General features: G+C 44.2%; 1 protein-coding gene across 2 annotated transcripts in view; it reads left to right on the top strand.

The window, feature by feature from the left end:
- Positions 1-3423: 3423 nt before the first annotated feature.
- The window catches only part of EGFL6 (EGF like domain multiple 6), a 47582-nt gene continuing 32761 nt past the window's right edge, over positions 3424-18244 (top strand). Inside the window, exons 1-3 of one of the 2 annotated variants that reach the window (XM_079973181.1) lie at positions 3424-3498; positions 7222-7386; positions 10689-10811. In XM_079973181.1, the coding sequence (XP_079829307.1) occupies positions 7325-7386; positions 10689-10811 (185 nt within the window). In that variant the 5' untranslated portion in view covers positions 3424-3498; positions 7222-7324. Of the gene's footprint in view, positions 3499-7221; positions 7387-9894; positions 10020-10688; positions 10812-18244 lie in introns of those variants that run through there. The other variant, XM_079973182.1, reaches the window with a different exon arrangement.

The raw sequence follows: 18244 nt of genomic DNA, 5'->3' as shown, positions 1-18244 counted from the left end.
CTTAATGCACACACCCTTCTGGCAATCATCTTCAAAGCATTTTCTAGCTGCAATCACACTGAAATTGCTGGGCTATGTTGTTGTTCTCATAACTCCAGATGGGAGTTGTAGTCCAAAACGTCTGGAAGGCACCAGGTTGGGTTAAGGGTGGTCTAAGTTGAGCATGAAAGCTTAGAACTGGCAGATGTGTGACCTGTGACAATTACTATTCTTTGTACAGTGGAACCACGAACGCCTGTAAATTCGAACATTTTGGCTTCCGAATGTTCAAAAACAGGAAGTGATTGTTCCAGTTTTCAAATGATTTTCGGAAGCCAAACATCCGGCAAAGCTTCTGTGGCTTCCGATTGCCTGCAGGGCGCTCCTGCAGCCAATCGGAAGCCACGCCTTGGAAGTCGAACATTTTGGAAGTCGAACAGCCTTTCGGAACAGATTCCGTTTGACTTCCAAAGTACGTCTGTACAGTACTTTGTTTCTAGTTCTGCATTTCAGTTTGGAGTGGTGGGGATTAACTCAGTGGCTGCATACCTATCCTGAGCTATTTGTACAGAGTTTGTGGGGAGATTAAATGACACCAGCTATTTGCAAAGCATTCATTTCGATTTGTTTATAGGGGCGTCATACAATGTTCCTTCAAGCAAGCATTAGAACACACTTTCCAGTGCATTTCCCCATAACTTTCTTTATCACAAGTATGATCTTGTGGCATTTTGATGGTGATGCTGTTGGCTGGATGCTGTGAAAAGCTTCCATTCATGAGTAGCAACAAGCCCATGATAAATTCACATGTGGAAGCACTCCCAGTGTGGAAGCAGCCCCAGTACAAATTGCTGTCCTGTTATTAAGTCTGCTGTAAAGCAAAGGAAGCTTTTGCTTAGCTAAATTACCCTGGGATTCTTCATGGTGTTGAGGATAATGCCCCTTCCGACCTTCAGGAGGAGGGGGGGTTGTGGGATCACGACCCCGCCCACACTCTGCGAGGCTGGCGTCAGCCTCGCAGGAGACAGGGATTCACCCAATTAGCATACCCTGTGGCGCCAGCCAATTGGCTGGCGGCAGGGGCGGGCCTTCCTAGGGCCACTTAAGGTCAGGGCAGCCCCTGGCTCACCCCCTTTCTTCCCTGGAGACGACGCAGCTAAATTACCCTGGGATTCTTCATGGTGTTGAGGATAACTATCAGTACAGGCACAATGATCTTCTTGCTGATTGCCAAGGCAACACTTAAATATGGCTCTTTGGAACAACTCTCTGCTAACTTTCAGGATATCCCTGGTATGTTGATGGATGGAGTGTGAGAACTGGGTTTCATTTAAATTGCAAGATGAGAATGATTACTGTAACTTGCAATAAACATTCTTCTCTGGAAGGCATGGAAGGATGACATTCAATCCTCCCTCCCCCAGGATCCCATTTTAATTTGCTTCCCCTTTCTTCCCCTCTTCCCACCAACAAGTTTTACTTCAGTTGAAATAAGTTATATATAGACCACACTGATGATTCTATTCCATTTTTAAGCTGCCTTCTATGTCCACAAGTAAGGTGTTCTGAAGGAGGGTGAAGCTGTGGGTTAGACAAGAGAAATCAGTAATCCATAGCTATCCTAAAGCATCATTTGGAAGCTATCATTAGCCATTTTAAAATATGTTGTATGAGAAGAGTTGAGGCGCCGCAGTTGACTGAATATTTCTGTCTGCTCTGCATCATTAGTGAAGCAGTCAGTCATGTAGTTTCACATGTTAGTTTTGGCATACAAAGCATGTACAAGCTGAATTCCAGAATCATAATACCCAAGAATGCACACCACAAGAAGCAATTTCCCCCGTACATTTTTGTTTTTTTTAGGCAGGCCACTTAAAACTAAGCAGTTTAGATTAGTTTAGTGATATCAAATGTCTTCTGTGTTAGATGAAAATATTCGGTGGTTTCAAACAGGATGAGCCAAAAAAAATCATTTTCTGTGGGTCTTATATTATTTCAACCCCATCAAACAAGAGAACAACAGGAAAAGTCTATGCGCAAGCATCAGATTGAAAGGTGTCAGAACAGGGTGACCAGCTATAGCTTAGGAACATATCACAAAGTCATTGACCTGGTCACTTTCAAAAGAGTTGGGGGTGGGGTGGCAATCCACATCCCAGGCAAACAAAATGTAATCAGTCCCCCAAGGAAAATAATGGTTTTCAGCATAGCATTCAGACCCAAATAAAGGAAAGTAAACCTACCGTATATGGGAAATGACCTGGATTTGTTCAATTTACATTTCCTGGTTTCCTGTTATTCTTTTTCACATGGTGCTGTTTTATCCATTACCAGCACACCTGGGAGCTAGAGCGCAATCAAACAATCAGGACTAAATGCAAACTGGCACTGGAATTTATTTGTTTTGTTATGGTAGTTGTGTGGTTTCTTGTTTTTTTTGTTTTTAAAGCCATTCCTAGATCATGACCCGACATATAATTTTTAAGCCTAACAGTGCTGCTTCTGGGAAAGAGATTTTCTCCACAGGAAAGCAGTCTTTTAAAGAGCAAGAAATGCACTATGTAAAAGGAGTCCCTGCAGGGGAAATATTGGGCCTGTCTCTCCATGTGTGCAAGTGTCATGGGCCATGGCTGCTTTCATAAAAGCTGTGCTTGCACATAGTTCTAAACTGTGATTTAGCATTAACAAGGACAAGGTGCAATAAGCCTCAGGCTCCCACAGGTATATGGAAGAGTTTGGAAGCTTTCATTCTGCTTTAGATTAACCACAGTTTCGCATTACACCCAAACCCTAAACTGTGGCTAATCCTAATCATGTTTTGCTGAAACAAGCCAGCTTTCAACCGGCCATAGTTATGGCAAACCACAGTTTATCCAGGTTTGAACATCAGAACAAGTTGTAGTTTATCAAAATTGGAAGGTAAGGCTTCCAAACTTCTCCTCATGGAGCCACTGGAGGAGAGAACAGGGGAAGCGCATGAGCCCAAAGTGCAAACACCTGTCTGTGGCTAATCTAGATGCCTTCCCCTTCCACCCCACATTAACAGGAATGAATGCAACCATTGCAGATCTCTGAACACAGGTGTTGCATGCTGTGGTGGTGATGCGGTCCCTCAGAATTTCACCAAAGTGCTGGGGTGGAGCCTCTCTCTGATTGACTCCCAGGACAGCTAGCCAGAGGCAGGCAGAGCAACACAGGGAGGGAATATAACAGGAGCTGTTTCTGAGGGAGGGAGCTAGTTAGGGCTTGATTTGAGATAGGAGATAGGGATTAGGATTGGGTTTGTCTGAGGGAAAACTGGTTCTGATTTAAGGTGAACAACCACACTATCTATAGCAAGGGGGGAAAGCCTTGCAGCTTACAGATAGGAAGACTGGGCTGAGTGCCTGGGGAAGGTATACAGACAGGAGTTAACTGGAGGGCTGAGTCTGAGCAAGGAGAGGTAGAACCTGTGGAAATACAGACAACCTGGGTCTCATTCTAGCCAGGAAAAGAAGACTCCCAAACCAGTAACCAGGGGTGAGGCGATCCCCTGGGTCAGTTGTACTCATTAGAAAACCTCAAGAGTAGGATTGTTAAGAGAGTGGGTAACTGACAAACAGTATCCCTTTGCTTGTGAACCAAATTAATAAACTGTGTTAAAAGCATTGACCTGTAGCATCTGCTTGAACTAAGGACCTAGAAACAAGTAACAGAAACGGAAGTGTAACAACTGATTTTGAGCAAAGGGAGTTTAAAAGAAGTCGTGCCTGTGTTTAAGCCTCTGGCATCCTTATATTTAGTTTAAATAATAATAAGTTAACTTCTACCTGAAAGAACGCATCTCCTGACCCAACTTCGTTTCACCAACTTCCTGGGTTGTTGTTTTTTAAATAAAACTGTCCTTGTTGATCAACTCCTGCCTGAGACTCCCTGAATCACAATTTACCTCACACAAGACCCCCAGCCTGTGGTAAATGGTAGGCATTCATTTAATTGGTGTACCGTGAGGTGGCCCACTATGTTTAATGGGGGAGCAGTTAGCAGGGTGAGTCTACATATGCTGACAAGGCCTCACTCCTGGCAGCAATCATGCTGCAGCATTCTGCACCAACTGCAAATCGAACACAAGGGAAGCCCAGCATAATGCCCATGGCAGTAATCATGTCTTGAAGTAAACCAGTGCATGAACTACTGTGGCAAGGCTTTCCCAGTCTGGGAATAGTCGTAGCTGTCAAACCAGCTGCAGTAAAAAGCACTACTAGCCACTGATGCTCCAGTTACACAGCTGGATCCAGAATCACCCCTAAAGTGCTAACCTGCTCCTTCAGGAGGAGTGCAACGTTTGTCAAGCATTTGAGGGTGGCCCAAAGACTATAGGCACTAGCAGATTTTTAATTATTATTATTTTTTTACTTTAATGTACCTTTTATCCAGAAACTGGAAGTCAAATGGGTGTTTTCCGACTTGCCCTGTATATATTTCCCCCCCAGGTATGTGGCTTTACTGTGCTCAGTGTTCACTCAGGAAAAAACATTTTAATTAAAATATCAATTAGTTATTGGGGCCTATGCAACAAGCGATGCCTTTAGGACTGGAATGTGTGCAAGAGGGAGAGATCCCTGCTAAGAAACTTGTGGGCACGCTACCAAGCACTGTGGGAAATGGCGAGCAGAGTTACCAGACGTTGAGAGGCAGGAGAAGAAAAATAATGAGGCACTTCAAGGAAAAGAGGAGGGAGGTCTTACTTCTGTCAGGGGTGGTGGCTCAAGGCTAAGCATGAAAAGTCCTTAATGAATCCAGTAGTTGTTTTCTACATTAGGCACCGAGGGGGACAAAAAAGAGAGAGATGTTTATGAATAGCCACCTGGAAGGCAGAGCAAGGAATGGGTGGAAGAGGAAACCTGTGACTAGAAAGGGTTAACGTTCTGCAGCCTACACAATTGCGGGTAAGTGGGGAGCCCTTTAGATGGAACACTTTATTAAATAGTGCAGACATTTGGGCATAAAAAGCAAGATGGGAGAAGGGCATCCCACACAATATGTATGAACAGTGTGTGGCAATGCTTCTGACTGAACCTTCATTGACTGGCTCTTAGGAAGCAGCCCCATCTCAACAGTGTGTCTTGTGGGCCTGTTCAGCTGGACTGCCATTATATTGACCCTGATATTGGTTGGCTTGTGGTTGTGAGTGACATGGTGCCGATGATATAACCTACCTGTACCCTAAAGCGCTAGTTTACTAGCAGTCACCGGGGCTAGGTTCAAATCATAAATCATCATCACAGAGGAGAAAGAGACAGCAGGCTGTGCAAATGAAGGATATGTCCTCCAGGGAATCAGTTATGTCATCTATGCTATTCTGTATCTATGCAAAACTGCAGGGACAGGTTGTCCATGGATTTGAGGTGTGTTGCCATCACCAGGTGAGACACCAAACTTTATTTCTTCTTTTCTGCTAACACCAGTGAAACTGTTGAGGCTTTAAATCAGTGCATCTAGTGCCTTAGTGATGGCCAGGGTACTTGGATGGCTTTAAAAAACAATTAAGACAAATTCATGGAAGATAATAAGGCTATTAATTGCTACTAGTTATGATGGCTATGTTCTACCTTCACTTCTTTATGTCTCTAAATATCAGTTGCTTGAGTGGTGTTGTTTGTGTAAATGAGCTTTGATAATTGAAAGTTTTTTGGTGCGTGGTTTTTCTGCTTTTCTGAAATAGTACTTAACCATGTACATTGCAGTGAAAAACTACTCAGGGCACCTTTCTTCTCTCCCTCCCTGATTCTGGGATGGACATTCTTTTTCCATCCCGTCTCTGCAATTTTAAAGACCATTTTTTAAAAGGCAGCTAACAGCATGATCCCAGATTCCACTACACAGCAGTATAATGAGAGCACAAGATCCAGCATGTCAGTTCCATTGTTCAGCATTACAGAGCTGTCCCCATTCCTTGTGCAGGAACCGCAGCAATTAACAAGACTGTATTGCTGCACACAGCACTTAGGACAGGGGACCTTTGGCTCTGACCCACCGGCAAGAGATAAATGCCGGACTTGCACCATGCATTTAAAGTGGTACCATACCACTTTAAACAGATATGGCTTCCCCCAAAGAATCCTGGAAAGTGCAGTTTGTTATAGGTGCTGAGAGCTGTTGTTGTTGTTTAGTCGTTTAGTCGTGTCCGACTCTTCGTGACCCCATGGACCAGAGCACGCCAGGCACTCCTGTCTTCCACTGCCTCCCGCAGTTTGGTCAAACTCATGCTGGTAGCTTCAAGAACACTGCCCAACCATCTCGTCCTCTGTCTTCCCCTTCTCCTTGTGCCCTCCATCTTTCCCAACATCAGGGTCTTTTCCAGGGAGTCTTCTCTTCTCATGAGGTGGCCAAAGTATTGGAGCCTCAGCTTCAGGATCTGTCCTTCCAGTGAGCACTCAGGGCTGATTTCCTTAAGAATGGATAGGTTTGATCTTCTTGCAGTCCATGGGACTCTCAAGAGTCTCCTGCAGCACCATAATTCAAAAGCATCCATTCTTCGGCGATCAGCCTTCTGCTGAGAGCTGTTAGGATACCCCTATTCTCCTCACAGAGCTGCAATTACCAGAGTGGTTTAAAAATCAATCTCTCTTGCCAGGAAACTCTGGGAATTGTAGCTCTGTCAGGAGAACAGGAATATTCTAACAACTTTCAGCATCCTTAACAAACTACAGTTCTCAAGATTCTTTGGGGGGAGCCAGGGGTATAGCTAGCTGCTTGGGCACCTGGGGCGGTGTGCACACCCTGTGCCCGGGGCAAACTATAGCTGAGGGGGAGGCGGCAGGCAGATGCAAGCCCCACACTGCGCTTTTGGGCAGTGCAGAGCCTGCAGGCACTTGAGCCACCGCATCACTCCCAGGAGAGATGCGTGGCTTGGGTGCGCTGCAAGCCCAAGGCTTGTGGGCTGCAGGCCTCTGCTCTATTGACTGACTGTATGTTTCTATTGCGCGCAGCTCGCAAAATGCTCCCTTTCCCTAAGCCCTTGCCGGTTTTGCTGCCTGCCTCTTTCTTCACACTTGCCTGGGCTGCCTACTTATTGCAGGAATGGGAAATGTCTGCTGCCATCCGAATGCTGATAGGACTTCAATTCCCACCATCCCCAGACAGGATAATGGGAGTTGTAGTTCACCAACATCTGGATGGCCACATGTTCCCCAGTCCTGATATACTGGGTACTGGCCTCAACTTGTCTCTCTGACCTATGATTTTTGCTATCCTCCTCAGTCAGATACTTTGGCTCAGCCAGCTTGTTGTAAAAGGGCCAGCGCTGAGGAGACGCAGATCTCTCCACTCTCGTCCAGGGAGGCCCTGACTGACCCTGCATGGGATGGAGTGCCAGATCCCTTCTTCTGTCAGACAGACAGAGAGAGAGGTTCAAGCTCGCCATTAGTAAGGTTTAAGTTTCAAAGGGGGTTGAGTTATGGGACAATCAGTTAACATGAAGCACATTAACCTTGCCAGAGCACAGCTATACATTACAGGCCTCTTTCATGTTTAAATATCATGGAATGATGTTCAAAGGAAGTTAAGAAGGCTACATTTCATTGTAGTAATATATGGGAAAACAGATAGGCAAAAAATTTTTTTCCCCAAACATGGATTTTCCATGTTACAGAGTGACTTTAGAATACCAATGAATGAATATGAATGAATGCACACACACACACACACACACACACACACACAGTGGTGGTCGGGGGCAAGAGTGACAGAAATCTAGGCAAACCATGTCCAGAGCAATGAGTTAATATGTTCCAAAATTCCTAGCAAAAGCCATGTACAAGTCTTTTCTTTCATTCATTCGAAAAAGTGTTGGGAAGATCCCAAGGGGATGGGTGGCTTACAGAAAAAATAATTGAAAAAAATAATGTGGGGGTGAATAGAAGTTCAAATAAGGAGGGTGGGCATTATATGTTGGGTTCTACACAAACCAGTTTCTCTCCTGGGGGAAATAGCAGCTGGAGGAGGTTTGTTTTTGTCAGGACTGTGTGGCGAGGGTTAACCCCTCCACACTGTATGCCACGGTGCTGATCCTGAATAGGACAGCCTGTGGCTGTTATTTAAACAGGAGGAACTGGGTACTTTAAATGCAATCATGCATTTAGCATATAGCCTAGTTTGGCCCTGGAGGATTTCATTTACAAATCCTTAAAGCCTGAACATCCTCCCCTTCCTTGTATGACCTGTAGACACAATGCAAAGGAATAGGCAGGAAAAGCATTGAAGAACATAATGTAAACTCCATGTAATCCCAAAGGGGCTTTCACTAGAGTTCAAGCTTTATTGATACAGTAAGAAAATACCAGGAGAAGAGACAGTCCTTGGTGTGTCCTTTGGGATTTGTGGGCAGGTAGGTCTCAGTGCACCAATAACATTCCAATTCAATGGAGATGTGTGCTTGAATGCATCCACAGCCTTCGCTAGAGATAGTCCTAGTACTGGAAACTTATGCTGCATTCAGTCTCTGGGATGGAAGTGAAAGGCATTTTCCCAGAGAATTTCTTGCCATGTCAGCAGTACAGAACAAAAAAATGCACTGGTTTTTTTTTTGTCCTGCTAGTTTGGAACGACGACACATGCAGCAATCCTGTTGTCATCAGCCAAATTCTTCTCCATTGACACAACACAGTTAATATTAAAAGCTGATCCCGTTCTGAGAAGCAGTTGGCTGTCATTCAAATGCCTGGTAGTATAGAAAGGTTTTTGACTGGTGCTGGAATAAATTCAGAATTGTCCCAGGCAAACGTCACTGGGAAGAGCCACTAAGAAAGCCCTCTCCTTCCTTGTCACTCTCCAAATTTCTTTCGGATGAGGCACCTGTAGGTCTGAGCCTAAGGCCATGAGCAGACCTGCAGAAAAGGTATTCCTTAAGGTACAGAGGTCCCAAGCCTAATGCTGTAGACTCTGTCGCAGTTAACAGGGTGGATCTCTGCACTGAACATTACTCTAATAGCACACATACAGAATTATTCTGAAAATAAGGCACCCGAGTCCAAATGTCCTAAGAGAAGAAAGTGCCACAGGAAATATAGCAATGTTGGTATCCATGCAAGTTGAGATAGTTAAATGAGGTGAAAGGTAAACAAGGGGCTGGCGCAGGTATACCCTGATCTCTAAGTTATTTAAGGAGATTTGATTTTGGGTAGGATTTAACTACATCTTAGCAAAATTCAAATGGCACAATTCAAGTTGTGCGACAAACCCGCTTCCCCCAAAATCAGACCTGTTGTGACAAGTCAATCACGGGGAAAGCAATGGAATGTTTGGGATAACAATTGCTCAGTGTGACGTCCCAACATCACAACGACTGCTCAATAAATTGCTGGCATTGCCTAACCACATCACAAACTTCATGAAAACAAATCAGGATGAATGCTCAATAAAGGAGTCACTTGGAAAAGACTTCAGAGATAAGCTCGGTGGTTCGAATCCCCATGACGGGGTGAGCTCCCGTTGCTTGGTCCCTGCTCCTGCCAACCTAGCAGTTCGAAAGCACGTCAAAGTGCAAGTAGATAAATAGGTACCGCTCCGGCGGGAAGGTAAACGGCGTTTCCGTGCGCTGCTCTGGTTCGCCAGAAGCGGCTTAGTCATGCTGGCCACATGACCCAGAAGCTGTATGCCGGCTCCCTCAGCCAATAAAGCGAGATGAGTGCCACAACCCCAGAGTCAGCCACGACTGGACCTAATGGTCAGGGGTCCCTTTACCTTTTTAAGGCAGTCCAGACTATTTGAGCAGTATATGCACCTTACGCTCAAAGCACATGACTTCCCCCAAGGAATATTGGAAACTGAAGTTCATCCTGCACGGAGCTACAACTCTCAGCACTCTTAACGAACTACAGCTCCCAGGATCCTTTGGGAGGAAGTCATGCGCACCAACTCTACAGTGTAGTCTGCGGCGATGAAAGGTGCCTTGGCCCTTTTTAACTTCGGATGCCACGGACTGAACTTGGGACCTTCTGCATCGTGTGATGCAGATGCTCTAGCACTGCAGTAGAGTCCAGTTTTTGGAATGGCAGCAGGTCAGGTTCCCCTTGCACCCGCCGCCAAAAAATAAAAAATAAAACTGTCCCAAGTAATATGAGCAACGCTTTATTCCCGAAAACCCCTTACCCATTTTGATTGTTATGGTCAATGCTTGTCTCGCATTTGCTTGTTTCTCATTTGTTAATTACCTGATCTCTTGTCTGGGGACACCCAAGATGGATTATTTCAAGCAAGTGCTCCCCCCCGCCCCGCGCGCCACTCGCCCACCTCTTCTCCTTGCAATAAAACCGTTGTTTGCAGCGGGAGGGAAGGGCCTTTGAGCAACGTGGGGGTCTGCCGGGGCGGATCTCCCATGCAAATCTCCGACCCGCCCCCAGGCAGAGGCATGCAGACCCCGGAGAAGCAAAGCTCAGACCCCAGCGTGGCTTTTCCCGTCTGGATCTAGGTCCTCCTCGGTCCTGCAGCTTTGCGCCCTTGGCAGCTCTGCTCCCCTGCCCCATGGAAAGGCTGAGAAGAGTCCAGTAGCTGTGGAGAAGAAGAACGGCGAAGCCAGCTGCCAGGGAGGAACAGAAGACCCCGAGAAGCGAGGCGGGGTCCCTCAGAGAGAGGGGGGCGTGGGCAGCAGCGTCCCTGGATCGTCGCGCGTAGGTTTGCCTTCCAGTTTCAAACTAAAGGACATCTCTCTGTCTCTCTCTCTCTCCCAGCTCTACCCAACTGCCTCCTGTTGCTGCCTCAGTTTCCTCAGGCATGGTGCTGCTCGCCTGGAACACTTTCCTAATTCTTGCCTGGCTGCCCCTTGTTGCAGGTGGATTCCCCGAAAATGTCAGGTTAGTATCAAAAAGGGGCAGGGGGGTTATGGGGGTTTCTACCGCTTTATATCTGTTCCTTTGGAGCCAGTGTTTCTGTTTTAATGCATATTTTGTGTTTCTCATTGGGTATTTTTATGTCAAGAGCCGCCCTGTGATCTTCGGATGGAGGGTGGTGTACAAATTTAATATAAAGAGGTTTAAATAAAATAAGAGAGTGGGTGGGGTTTCTCTCGGGCACTTGTCTGCCAGTCTTTGCGGCTAGGAGTCACCCGCCAAGGGCTGGTTCAGAGCAGCATTTACCTCACCTGGAAGCTGAATCTGTGACCTGCCTCTCCTGAAATTTATTCTGATGGGTTCTCTGCAGTGCTTGGTCTGCTAGGGCTTTTCCACGCTGGGTGCCAGAGAGCCTGAGTGAGAAATACAGCTGCGAATTGCAGCTCTGTGAGGGGAATGCGTGCAGAGTGCATTTTCAAGTGATCACAGCCTGTGCCTGTGCATCTAGGAGACAGGGCTTCCACTTTGCCGGATGTTGTTCGAAAGAACTTTGGGTGGCAAGCAGTTCTCTTTTGGGGAAAAGAACAAACCAGTAGTTTAAAGGTGTGGCTGCTCTGAGGCTAGTGCTGTGGTGAGCCTTTCTAATCTGTACACCTGATTGAGTGAGGATTTCAATGAGAGTAGTGCAGAAGATAATGCCAGAAGTTGTGTCTGCATGCTGTATACATTAGAAGAGGGGCCAAGGTCTGTGTGCATCTCTCTTTCTCTCTCTCTCTCTCTCTCTCTCACACACACACACACACACGCACATGCACACACACACACACACGTGTTTCTCCTCTTCCTGATGCCACCCCTCCCTTTCTTCATAGAATCATAGAATTATAGATCTGGAAGGGAACCTGAGGGTCATCTAGTCTGACCCCCTAGAACGGTAGTGGTTCCTTCCTCTGCTTCCCCTTGCCACACCCCATTCCTCCTCTGCTTCCCACATTAGTGGGAAGGCAGTTTATCTCCACCTCTTCTGTCTTGCCTCAGTGCCTTGTTCTGAGGAAGGACCAGGGTGAGGTGGGGAGTCCTTAGCATTCTGCGTGTGGTGACTGTGGTGGCACAAGTACCCACCCCCAGAATGTCTTCCTTTGAGGAAAGACACACACACACCCCTTCCTCACTGGGTGGGTGGGTCATCAGCATCACCAGAGAACAATAATGTAGTGAGCAGTGGACCTGGGGAGGCGGAGGCATCCATTTGCTGCTTTCCTGCATTCATCTCCTGAGACAATTGTCTCATTCTGCTTCGTGGTTATTCCACTTGCAGGGCGGCTCAGTTGTGCCTTGCCTCTTCAACAGCTGATTTCATGCGTTTGCCATAGAATACTGTATGCCATAATATGTAGCTGAATCTTGCAAGGGATGTTGTATGTTAAGCCTGATCCGGAAGTGTGTGAGGAGTTCTGTCCAAATCAAAGGGGCAGGTGGTGTTCTTAAGCAATAGCCTAACTCCCTCATGGGATCCAGACAGACTTACACAGCATTTGAAATTGCATGTTGGCAATTGGATATTCCCAGTAAACTGTCCTGTCCTGTGTGTTTCTGGCCTGGCCACACAGTATATAAAATGTACTGGCAGCATCCTCAAATATGGGGATAGGTGAGCTGAAATCAAACCTGAAAGTTTAACTCAGTGAGTTAAAAAAAACCCTTTGGTAAAACATAGTTTCGAGAGCAAGTACACATTACCATTATAGAAGTGGTCATTATGTTTTAAAATGTACACCTTTAAAAACCTGCATATGAAATGGATAGACTCGTTTAGCTTTATATCCCGCTTGGTCCTGGGCCTGCCAAAAAAGCCATAGCTTCCTGACCCTTATTCCAAACCACAGTTTCAAACCAAAAGTGGCCAATATTGACAACCTGGGATCAATGGGATTATGTGAAGGAGTCAAAAGGACATCAAAAAGGGTCTAGAGGTAGAAAAGAAGTTTCTGAGGTGTACTGCAAAAGCTTTGATTAGGAACTATGAGAAATAAAGGGCATACGCACCGTATATATAATATTGCCAGTGAGGAACCTCTTTATTTAATAAGTTGAATCCACACAATACAACAGTATTCCTTACGTGATGATTCCTAGCAATCACAATTGGTGATTAATAAAGGTTGCTTATATCAGTGTTTCCCAACCTTGGGCCTCCAGCTGTTTTTGAACTACAACTCCCATCATCCCTGACTAGCAAGACCAGTGGCAAGGGATGATGGGAATTGTAGTCCAAAAACAGCTGGAGGCCCAAGGTTGGGAAACACTGGCTTATATATTGGTATTTCATTTACATTTCTAAGAATTTTGTTTCTAAGCTCATCAAGCGTCAGTGAGCTCAGATGTTTGGGAAGCCCTGCTCTAAACCTGACTTCCTTAACTTGACACTATTCAGATGTTTTGGACTCCCATCAGCCCTACCCAGCACAGCCCCAAAACATCTGGATGGCACCAGGTAGGGGAAGGCAGCTTAAGCTCACCCCCAGTGTTATTGGATGCCATTCCTTCCCATTTTGATGCTCTGGGGCTTCCTTTAAATGGTACACCTGCCTGAGTTCTTCCACTTGCTTCTTCCCCTCTTTCCTGCTAAGCCTCAGCTCTTTTTCCCTCTCTGTGGTCTGCTGGCTGTTTCTCCTGCCTCCTTTCAAGAAACATGGGAGCTCTGGCATTCTTCCTTTCACTCATCCCCATCCAGACTCTACAGTTTTCTCTACCATAAGGTATTTTGGGTAGGGAAAGCAGAATCACACTACCTTTCTTTGTACAGCAAGGTTTTTAAATAGGGAGTGGGGAAGTCACATTTTGACGTAAAGAAATCGGCGGTGACCTCCCTGTCTCAATCCAGGAGGAGCAGGAGGAGGAGTGAGGAAAGCTCTTGAAGAAGATTCCTAGAAGGGGTTTCTGTTCTGAGCCCAACATCAGCATAACTGGAAGAAGAGAGGTCTCTAAGGGAAATCTCTTATCTTGAGACCACTAATGGGAAAAGAGTGTCTTTTCCAGCATCTGGCGATTCCTCAGAAGCAGAATGCTCAGAAGCATTTGAACATTGAAGACGCAAGTGGCAACCTCCTCCATCGCATCCCTCTTTGGTTGTCTCCTTTCTACCTTTGTCTCTCACCTGACCCTAGAGGTCCCTGCTCTAGTTTACATCAATATGTTTTGAAGCCAGTAAATCTAGTATTGGGGCAGTGCTTGAATTACAGGGAGCTGAGGGTGCCTTGTCCCTCCAGTTACTGCTTTTATATGGCAATGGAAGCATGGTTGGCCAACCATGGAAGTTGAGGTTTTCCTACTTTCCTCTTCCCTCAACATTTCAAGCACTGTGTTGAGGGTGATAAAGGAAAATTGAGTATCGTATGAGTGTCTTCTAAGTTCTCCCGGAAGAATAAATAAAACACACCATGTCTTATTTAAAAATGTTATCTAACATTTAGCTACTTGGAGCTCACAAAGATATAAAGCTGTGCTACATGCACCACAAGCTCTGGGAGAGAGACAGAGGTTCCAGTGTGTACTTTGAGTTGGTTTCCTTTAAATGAAGTCACTGGAGGCATTACTGTGGTAAAAGTTTTAATTTTCACATATATGTAGGTTGAGTATAAGCTGAGGGTTCACAGCATTAACACTCCCAACAGATTCTGCTTCCGCATTCATGGTTTTTTAGGGGCTACCAGTGCCACAGTATTGGATTCTTATAAAGGACAAGTTGGGCCTCTGTGTCTCTTTCTACCTTAGTCCCCTTACCAGTTTATTGCTTTCACATCCGCACTTTGATGAAATCAATTCCCACACGCAGAGGGTAAGCTTAGCTCTGATTCCCAAATTGTTCTCTCCTTCCTGAAGAATCCATCCTTTGAGAGGCACCTCCTTGAGGAAAACAAGATAGTTGACACCTCTGTCAGTTTCATCAAGATAATCTTCAGTGATGCTGCTGGTTCCATTAACCTCCACTGTCCAGACCGCTGCAACAGACCCGTCTGGTAACATTCAGACTACTGCCTCCTAATCAATGCAAATGTACTGATCTAGAAGTAAGCCCTATTAATTAGGATTGCACCTTAAATGAATGAGTTAAAAATATTTGACCAGGAACATGAAGAAATCATTATCATCTATGGGTGGTTGGAAATAAGAGCAGGAAGTCACAAAATTAGAATCAGCTTGGAAAAAGTGAAGCCAAAGTATCTAAAAAGAAAGTTTTAAAAAAACACAGGAAATGTGGAAATTTGTAGAAGATAAATGACAATAAATAAAAGGGTTTTTTGAAACCTCTAGGAAATAAAGCAATAAACTTTTGGGATTTGCATTTAGCAGCAGATTTCAAAAGACGTAAATATTACATAAGGCAGGCGCTTTGACTGTACTCCTTTTGGCGCCTGCTAAAAGCATTTTTGTTTAGACAAATCTACCCAGATTGCTGGTGTGTGTTTAGTTTATTGCTGGTTTTAATTTTTATTGTTTTAATTCTTTATACTAATAATTTTATTGATTTATTTCTTTTGTAAACTGCTTTGAGGGTTTTGAAAACAATCAAACACTATATAAACTTTATGAAATAAAGAAATAAATATTTTCTCTAATTTTGTAGCCTATCAAGTTTGTCAAAAACCTTAAGGAATAACTTTAAACTTATTACTGTACTCTGGAGTAGTTCTTATGACATAAATGTAATTCCTACAAAGTAAGTAGTCTGAGACCTTGTAAGAAAAGCCTCATGAACTATGTGTCATCATTCCACGGAGATTGAACAACTCTGGCAACATTGCAACTCTGAATGAGTGAATCCCAAAGCTAAGCAGATGCACAGACCTAAACTAAAAATGGCAGTCAAAGGGAAAGTTAGAGCGAAAAGTTCTTAGCCTTTTCCAACTTTGTAGGTGTTGCACTTTGTATGAGTCCTTGCTTTCTTTGCATGCATGCATGATGGAATTGGTGTGATGTGCTATCACAGGACCTATTGTACACACATGGTTTGCCTGTTGTGTAAAGAATGATTCCAGAGCCTGCAAGGTTGGCAGCTTTTCTGTAGGTTGAAACCATTTTAACATGTATATAAAGATTTTCATGCATGGAGATCTGCACTGTCACCACACACTAATTGTGGCAGATCAGTCAGGCCAGTGTGTTTGTTTCTGATCAGTTAGCAGCTGCAAAGGTAATTGGAACCTGCCAGATTCTGGTAAGCATGGCTTTTTAAAAAACTGAAGTTGGTTCTGCTGTTGGTGAGTAACAAATATACTGCTAAATTTTACCTTGTGAGAAGTTCAGCAGTAATCCTGATATATGCCTGGACTAGGCAGTGGGGAATGTTGGAACTATTTTCTTTCTGTTAATGTGCTTAGCATGTTTTATTTATATGCAATGTGGATGTCATTTCCACTCAATTGACCACTAGCCCCCTGCAACTCAGAAGTATCTCTTCAGGGTTTCTGGTTTCCTTTTGATAGTCTACAGTATCTCCCCTTAAGCCTGAAAATGTATTGGAAGAAAATCTGGAGCTATTTGATGCTGACATGCAATTTTTGCTTTTAATTTTAAGAGGGAGAATAAACCACAAGTTTCTTTTAAAGTATCAGTTGGTTATTATTATTATTTTGTGAGGTTTGGACTTGGTTGTGTTTTTTTTTCCCCTCTTGGAAACTTTCGAGGATTTAATGCACTAAATATGTTTACCAGCAGTGTTTGGAAGCACAACATTGTAGCTTTTTCTAATTTTCATTGTCATCAATATCCCACAATCATTTCCAGCTTAAAAAGACAGCCCAATCATAAATGTGTTTACTCAGGGCTTCTTCTTCTTCTTCTTTTTAAGCTGTAACTTGCCAGAACTCAGTCCTTGCACCTCTCAGGTGGGTGCAATTGCCATTCTAAGAGAAAGAGGGAGGTTGTTCAAGGTGACTTCTGGCACTTCTTTTTCGAGAAAAATAGCACTGTCCTTATTTGGAAACAAGACTCACTGGGTCAAACTGTTGCTGACTTCCTTGTAATTATGATGGCAGCCATGGCATCATGCAGAATTCCTACACTTAATGGCCAGGAAGTAGCAAACTATATTTTCATACAAGTTGGCAGCCACACATACCCCCACCCTTGACATAGCAAACCACTTTTGAAACTGAGGTGACAATTTAAAAAATCCTATGACGTGGCATAAACGTCTGCTGTTCAAGGTGTGTGTGTGTGTTCTTAAAATCCTACAGGCCTCTGGGTATGCTTGAGTTAGCAATTTGGATGCAAGTCCAATGTTCCTACATCCCATGCTGAATATCACTGGTGATTCAGAATATAGGCTGAAGCTGTTGATTCTTTGATGATGATGACATAAACATTTTTTTAATAGTACCATAGAGCACAAAGTATAATATAATAGTGGGATTTAAAATCTATACAGCTTTTCTATTTAACCTTTATCATTTAAGTTTGAAAATAGTAAGGATAATTTTTTTCAGTGGGGTGGAGGAAGTGAACCATGTTTTTTTTCATTCTGCATTTCCCATTGCTAATAGCAAAGTTATATAGTAACACAATCCACAAAATAATGTTCCCGTTTAGGAATGAATGACAGCAAGATTAAGTGGATTTGTCTTGTTGCTATCAGCTCCATCCAGGCTTATTAACCAAGCCGTGTAAAAAGTTTTTTTAATAAAACAAAACAATTTATTTCTCTCATATTTCTTTCCCTAGGAAGCTCTACTACACATAAGGTTTGTGGCTGAATTAATCATGTTTGTCTCCAGAGACAATCCATGGTTTCGTTTTACCTTTATGAAAGTTCATAGGAAGTTCATAATGGGATGTCCATAACTATTCTATGGAGAGAAGGCCAAAGGAAACGTCACAAGGAGTTCTGTGATTCTCTCCGCTGGATTCCGCCCCCCCCCCCTCCTTAACCAAAATCAGCTGAAGGAGATTTGACCTGGAAAGTGATCAGAAGGGAAAGGGTTTAAGTCTACTAGGATTTGCAGGTGCTCAGGTTGCCTTTGGTTTAAACCAGGCATAGGCAAACTCGGCCCTCCAGATGTTTTGGGACTACAATTCCCATCATCCCTGACCACTGGTCCTGTTAGCTAGGGATCATGGGAATTGTAGTCGCAAAACATCTGGAGGGCCGAGTTTGCCTATGCCTGGTTTAAAGAAACAAACCCAAAGCATAGGAGAACGAATCACAGACACCTTGCAATTTGCCTCTTATTTTATTTATGTACAAACTTTTTTAACAGCACTTTCTTGGTAAAATGTTTTATGTGAACACTATTCTTGCTGCTATGTATAGATTCATATTGGAATTTAACTGCAAAGGTGGCAGAAATGGCTGCGAAAACGGGTGCACATCATTTTATAACCACAGAATCTAGGTTTCTTAGTAGGTTTCATAGGCTGACGCTCAATGTGTGATGCTGAAAACTTACATCTGTGCA

This window comes from Podarcis cretensis (genome assembly GCF_951804945.1).
Source record: "Podarcis cretensis genome assembly, chromosome: 4".
Lineage (NCBI taxonomy): Eukaryota > Metazoa > Chordata > Lepidosauria > Squamata > Lacertidae > Podarcis > Podarcis cretensis.
This window is presented reverse-complemented; position numbering and strand designations above follow the sequence as displayed.